Below are 7,500 nucleotides of genomic sequence, written 5' to 3'. Positions count from 1 at the left end.
TGAGAGACAGACTCAGATTCACTGTGAGACAGACTCAGATTCACTGAGAGACAGACTCTGATTCACTGAGAGACAGACTCAGATTCACTGAGAGACAGACTCAGATTCACTGTGAGACAGACTCAGATTCACTGAGAGACAGACTCTGATTCACTGAGAGACAGACTCAGATTCACTGAGAGACAGACTCAGATTTACGGAGAGACAGACTCTGATTCACTGAGAGACAGATTCAGATTCACTGAGAGACAGACTCTGATTCACTGAGACAGACTCTGATTCACTAAGAGACAGATTCACTGAGAGACAGACTCTGATTCACTGAGAGACAGATTCACTGAGAGACAGACTCTGATTCACTGAGAGACAGATTCACTGAGAGACGGATTCACTGAGAGACAGATTCAGATTCACTGAGAGACAGACTCTGATTCACTGAGAGACAGATTCAGATTCACTGAGAGACAGACTCAGATTCACTGAGAGACGGATTCACTGAGAGACAGACTCTGATTCACTGAGAGACAGACTCAGATTCACTGAGAGACGGACTCTGATTCACTGAGAGACAGATTCACTGAGAGACAGACTCTGATTCACTGAGAGACAGACTCTGATTCACTGAGAGACAGACTATGATTCACTGAGAGACAGATTCACTGAGCGACAGACTCAGATTCACTGAGAGACAGATTCACTGAGAGACAGACTCTGATTCACTGAGAGACAGACTCTGATTCACTGAGAGACAGACTCTGATTCACTGAGAGACAGACTCTGATTCACTGAGAGACAGACTCTGATTCACTGAGAGACGGACTCTGATTCATTGAGAGACAGATTCACTGAGAGACAGACTCTGATTCACTGAGAGACAGACTCTGATTCACTGAGAGACAGACTCTGATTCACAGTGAGACAGACTCTGATTCATTGAGAAACTATATGTGTGCCTGTGTGTGTGCATGTGCATGTCTGTGTAGCTATATGTGTGTGTGTGTGTGTGTGTGTGTATATATATAGCAGGAGCTACACATGATGAACGAGGAGAAGGGGAAGGTGTGTGTGTGTGTGTGTGTGTGTGTGTGTGTGTGTGTGTGTGTGTGTGTGTGTATATGTACTGTATTTGTAAATCTGGTTGTAAAGTGTCACAGCCAACTAAGTGACACTGGGTAGTATGACATCCTGATCTTATATATGATTATGGGGAATGTCTGTAGATTCTTCCTGGACAATGGAATAGAAACACGTTATGTGTGGACACATGTTGAGTGCCACAGAACAACAGTGACCCTTCTTGAAATTGACATTCCTGTTTGTTCTTTTATAACCAGTATATTCTTTATACACTTTAAAACTAAAACTCTGGTTGGAAGACAGTGATTGTGTGAATCTAACCTATTTTTAATATGCTTCAGTATTCAATTATATGCTTCTGCGTAGAGAAGAATGATTTGCTTGGTCTGTACAGATGCATCTGTCTCCCTACCTCCACATGAGCCTGCAGTAGGGAGTTAACCATAAGAATGCGACCTTGCCAGGCAGGGCCTCTTCCCGGAGCTCTCCGGCCGGCACACGCATGGTTGACCGGTTAACCCTTTGTGGGGTCTGAATGAGATGAAAAGTGAATGGACTTTCCACAGCAGAGACAAAGGGAGTCTGTTCCAGCAAAAACGTTACAATTACTTTTCAAGTTACGGCCTAGTAGAGTAGGATGGGAGGAGAGCCAGTCCCCACGTACCGTGCATTGACTGGCTGGTGAAATGACATCACAGTGACAGCGCTGTATTTGGACCAATAAGCAAAGAGATCTGGGGCCTTTATAAAGGCCAACTGGCCAGATCACAGGCAGATTTTGAGACTTTTTGGAGGGATAGGAAGATGGTGCTTGCAGACACCGGGCACAAGCCGTGCCAGATGAGATGTTTTGTTTTATACTTCTTTTAACTAAATTGGAAATTTTCCAATGAAGTCTCTTTTGTAACTTGCCTTTTCTAATTAAAAATACTTCTTTATAAATATATCTTTTTGTATCCATTCTTCTGACCAGACGGACGGGTAAGCATCGAAATGTTGTTTGCATTGTAACTTCACCCTTTGCGTTCTGATTTATGATGTAAAGACTTTAGAAACCAGCCGACAACCACGCGGTCCCGTAATGTTCCTGATTAATGATGTAAAAACTTTAGAAGTGTGGCTTTATCCATACGGAGGCCTAAGGAGAAAAATGTATATGTATATGTATACTAAAGGTGGGTTCTGTATAAATGTGATTATCAAGTAAAGCCATACAGTGGTAATACGTGAAACCGAATAAGTTAAATGGATATCCTATGAATAGGAAAAGTCCTTCTCAGTGCAAACTAGAATAAATATACTCCGCAACTCCAATCAATCAACCGCATGACTGGAGAGGACGGAGGAGTGCATGTGTGGGCCTGGGTCGATTGGGTTTAACCCCTGCAGTTTGTAGACGCATTGAGTCCTAGACATCACAGACGTCGCAGGACGCTGCTTGAAGTTGAGATGCGGACCAATGAGTTATGGGGTTATCAATCTGACCTAGGCTTATGCCGGCACTTATCACTGGTATGTCATAAATGTATATATGTAGCAGTACTGTCTATCTGTATGTCATGTGTGTCCAGGGCCGCCTCAGGGGGTGTGCGAGCAGTGCGGTCGCACAGGGCCTCGCGGGAGGGGGGCCTCGCAAAAAAATAAAAATAAAAAAATTATTTATTTTTTTTATTTATTTTTTTTATTTTTTTTTATTTTTTTTTTATTTTTTTGCGAGGCCCCCTTCCTGCGAGGCCCTTTTTCATCACAGACCTAAAATCTAGTTTTGCTTATATGCTTATATATTTCACATTAGACACGTTTGTAGAATGTGTCTGACTTGTTCCTGGGTCCTGCAGACATACTCACTATTGGAGCTCAGCTGGGGTTCTGCAGCAGCAGGCAGGTTTCAACGAAGGGAGTGGTTTTACTTACGTCATGTGTAGACAGTAGTACGCCCGCCGGCGCCGCGTGAGTCGAGATGCTTCCAGCGTGAGTCAGCTGCGTTTGACTATTTCATTTTCAGCGTGCAGCTTTTGACTATGCTTAGTCAAAGACGAAGACGAAGAAAGAGGTCGGTCATTATCATCATTATCAGTCGGTCGGTCGGTCACCAAGTGAACGTTGACGAAAGGCCTCTCGCTAGCGGGACAAATGGCCGGAGCCATGATGTCGGCTATTAGCTAGCTTAGCTAAATGCTAACTAGCGTTAGCTAACCTAACCTAGGAGCGAGGCGAGGCGAGTGGATGTCTTTTCAAAAGAAGGAGAAGATAACTTGTGAGCAGATAAATCTGTTAGGCAGCAATACGCCGAAAGGTGTCCAGTCTGCCGGAAAGTACTCGAAGAAGAAGAAGAAGAAATTACACCGTGGGGCCAAGAAAGTCTCCTTCCACGTTGATACTGCGTTATGGTGAGTGACCGTGAGTCAACCTATGATTATATACCCGCCGTGGATCTGACATCTCTCTTTCTCTCTCTCTGGAGCCAAACTGGTCGACTAGCTAATACTACTAGTAGCTAACGCTAACGGTGTGTGCCTGGTGGTGAGAGCACCTGGCTGTATGCATGTATACCATGACAAGGCAGCGAGAGGCCTTTCGTCAACGTGGAGACCTGTGTTGCGGCCTTTCGCCCTGCGCCCTCGTGCAGGTAACTAAGATTAATGAAAATGTCATGACATTACCCCACTCTTCCTTCCTTCCCCTCCCGAATGTTTTGTTAATAACGATGTTTTTTTCCAGGCAAAACATATGCTACTTCACAACATTTGGAGATACGACATGTGCTGTGTGTGAATGGTGTAGCTTGTGTAGCTTGTGTAGCTTGGGTAGCGTTGGGCCATTGGCCAAAGCTGTGTGTGGCCTGGTGTCTCACAGTACCTGGCTAGCCTATTTAGCTGATGTCGGCCATTGGCTCCTTGATTTGGTTCTCTGGTATACCCTGCTCTTCTTGTTGGATTTAAGTGTTGATCTTTGTCCTTTTGAATCTGTCATACATGCTCTAGTCTCTCTCTAACACACACACACATGACAAACACACATGTTCTCTCTCTCTCTCTCTCTTTCTAACACACACAGTCTGCCTATGGCGGCCTTTCTCGATGGCTAGGCTGTGCTCAAGGATCTTCAGTCACAGTGCTCAGGTATTCTGCCACTGTGTACTCTCTGTTTAGGGCCAAATAGCATTTCAATTTCTTTCCAATGTGTCTCTCTCTCTCTCTCTCTCTTTGATCTTTGTCCTTTTGAATCTGTCATACATGCTCTAGTCTCTCTCTAACACACACACACATGACAAACACATGTTCTCTCTCTCTCTCTCTGTACACTGTATATTGACTGTAGAACGGGAGCTCTCTCTCGCTCTCTCTTTTGCTATATGTTGACTGTATCATGCCCCGCCTCGGGCAGCGCTATTATTTAAGAATATGTTGACTGTATATATAAAAAAATAAAAATAAAATATATATATATATATATATATTTTTTTTTCTTTTTTTTTTACATTTGGGGGGGGGGGGGGGGGCTCGCGTTAAATCTCGCACAGGGCCTCGCATTTCTCCCAGGCGGCCCTGTGTGTGTCATATATGTTATGATGCATTGAAAATGGGGGACCCTGATGTAAACAAGACGAAAGTCTTTCTCTGGTCTGCATCCCCTTAACAATTGTGTGTATTGAGCTGTACTGTATTGTACCCATTCTGCAATCTGTTAATAAAGTTTTCAATCAATCAATCAATCAATCAATCAATCAATCAATCAATCAATCAATCAATCAATCAATCAATGTGTGTGTGTATATGTGTGTGTGTGTGTGTGTGTGCACATGTGTGTGTGTATATGTACTGTATGTAGCCTCACCAGTCTGGGTGTCCCATCTCCAGCAGCTGTCTACACTGCTGTGACAGCAGGCCGATGGTCTCAGCGTAGTCCTCGATGGTCTGCTCCAGAACCAGGTGCTTCTTCAGCAGCTGCAGCGTGCTGGGCTCATCCTGCGGGGACAGAGGGACAGAGGGACACAACACAGGTTCATCTGAGTAAACAACACAGGAACGCACTAAAGACCACGTACAAATAACAACAAAACACAAGATAATAACGGTAAAGTGTGACACGCAAGCACAAACGCCTGGCCGTGTGATTTAACACATTCACGCACACATGCTCTTAGAAGGGAGACCAAAGGTTGGAAGAGTATTGTTCCAAGAGTATGTAGCACTTAAAGAGAAGGCCCGTTTCCCAAAATTAGAATAAGCTCAGGGAACCTTAACACTTTGATTACCACTGGTGAACATGGTAAAACCCTGTTAAATGCCAGCACCCACTTCAATGATAGCGTTGTGAACGCATAATCTCTGTCTTAAATTATGGCTATGTGTCTAATCTGCCCGTCGCTTATCAATGGCTTGTTTGCAGTCAACATTGTCGAAACGGATTGTTTTTTAATCGGTTCATTTCCGTTTTATAGCATTTTGAAAAGCCCTCGTTTTTCAGGAAAATATATAGATTCCGTGATGAACGGCATTTACTGGAATAGTCATTTTTCGGCCTATTTATGAATCGTTTTCAAATAAACGCTAGATTATCGATAGTATATGTGTACTTATGCACGCTATAGAAGTGGGCTGAAATATAGATTCTCTCATTTCCTGATCAGCGCGCACACACAGACACACACACACACACACATATGGGACACGTTGATATATCTGTGAAAAAAGCTCTGATTACCCCAAGACTGGTCAAATAGATTCCTTACCTCAGATCAGATGTTATCCAAAAAGATTATTCCAATTCCTGATCGCCATTCCAAATATCAATCACGTTTATTGATTCAGCGTTGGGTGCTGGAAATACATAATCCACGCATTTCTGAGGGCCGGCGATCACTTGGTCTCTTCAGTTGGCTTGACGGAAAAGTAAAATGAGGAAACTGCCCCCCCCCCCCCCTTCATCAGTCTAAACTAATGGGGTGCAGTTACACAGGGAGAGACGATAGGGGGCGGTATCTTCCCAATTGAGCTCAGAGAGACTCTGCAACACTAGCGTGAGGCTCGATTGATGAAATATGAATTCAAATCGCCAATAAAAAAAATACAACAAACAAACGCTATATGTTGTTGGCGGCACTCAACTGGCGGCATGAACTAACGACTTATAGCGTCGTTGGCATCCAAAGTGTTAAGCATGAGAAGATCACTAATTCTACACAGAATTCTAATCCAACATTGTTTTTGGACACACACACACACACCACACACACACACACACACACACACACACACACACACACACACACACACACACACACACACACACACACACACACACCACACACACACACACACACACACACACACACACACACACACACACACACCTTCCCCTTCTCCTCGTTCATCATGTGTAGCTCCTGCTCGCTGAGCCAGGCCTCCACCTCTGCGGTGTCGAAGTAGTACTGCTGGGCCTGGTACATGGCGTCCAGCACCAGCTGTCTCCTCTCCGTCTCCGCCCACAGCAGGGACCACAGCTGGGCCAGCTGGTTCTGACCCGCGTGCACGCAGTCCGCCTCGGGACTCCGGAAGGAGGCGATGACCCCGGCCCTCTCCAGCACGTCCTCTATCCTGCTCCTGTGGCCCTGGAGCTCCCTCTGGAGAGTCTGGGAGGGCAATTAAATACAGGTACATACAGGAAACCTGAGTTTTTAAACGTACTCCATCAGTGAATCTCATAATCTCAGGATGTAAGTATACTGCACTAAGAATTGTATGTATTTTTTATGTGGCAGCCTTTATATCACTGTTTTTTGCAAGTTATGAACCGATACCAATATTGGTATCTGACATAGCACTGATATCAGGTTAAAACAGGGTATTGGTGTTGAGGATATCAGGTTAAAAAAGGGTATCAGTATTGATGATATCAGGTTAAAACAGGGTATTCGATCATTTCCTCAGTATTAAAATCATGTCAGAAGGGCAAAAGAAAAGCAAAATGGAAGACATGATTTTCTTTATTTCTTGTCACTGAATCACGTTAGATCAGAGAAACATAGAATATGTTGTCCAGTGACCAGGAACCAATGGCTCTGTCCAGTAACAGTAAGGGGTTGATGATCCAGTTTAGGACTCAGTGGTGTTGGTGCTTCATCCCGGCCGGTGTCATTCATACCTGGTTCTTCTTCATGAGCTGCTGCACGGCCTGCAGGCTGGAGCCGTGCTCCTGGGCCGTGGCCATGGGGAGGCGCTCCTGGACCCACAACTACAACACACACAGGACAGTTAGAACGTGTGTGTGTGTGTGTGTGTGTGTGTGTGTGTGTGTGTGTGTGTGTGTGTGTGTGTGTGTGTGTGTGTGTGTGTGTTGTGTGTGTGTGTGTGTGTGTGTGTGTGTGTGTGTGCGTGCGTGCGTGCGTGCGTGCGTGCGTGCGTGTGTGTGTGGTATTAG

The 7,500-nt window shown here is 44.8% G+C and overlaps 1 protein-coding gene across 1 annotated transcript in view; it reads right to left on the bottom strand.

Moving 5' to 3' along the window:
• Positions 1-7,500, bottom strand: part of LOC311224354 (spectrin beta chain, non-erythrocytic 4-like) — a gene marked incomplete at both ends in the record, with an annotated part of 220,569 nt that overhangs the window by 37,351 nt on the left and 175,718 nt on the right. Inside the window, 2 exon segments of the mRNA XM_084309313.1 lie at positions 4,915-5,045; positions 6,434-6,712. Of these exon segments, the coding sequence (XP_084165439.1) occupies positions 4,915-5,045; positions 6,434-6,712 (410 nt within the window).

This window comes from Notolepis coatsorum (assembly GCF_963971535.1).
Source record: "Notolepis coatsorum genome assembly, chromosome: 1".
In the NCBI taxonomy this organism is placed as follows: Eukaryota; Metazoa; Chordata; class Actinopteri; order Aulopiformes; family Paralepididae; genus Notolepis; species Notolepis coatsorum.
This window is presented reverse-complemented; position numbering and strand designations above follow the sequence as displayed.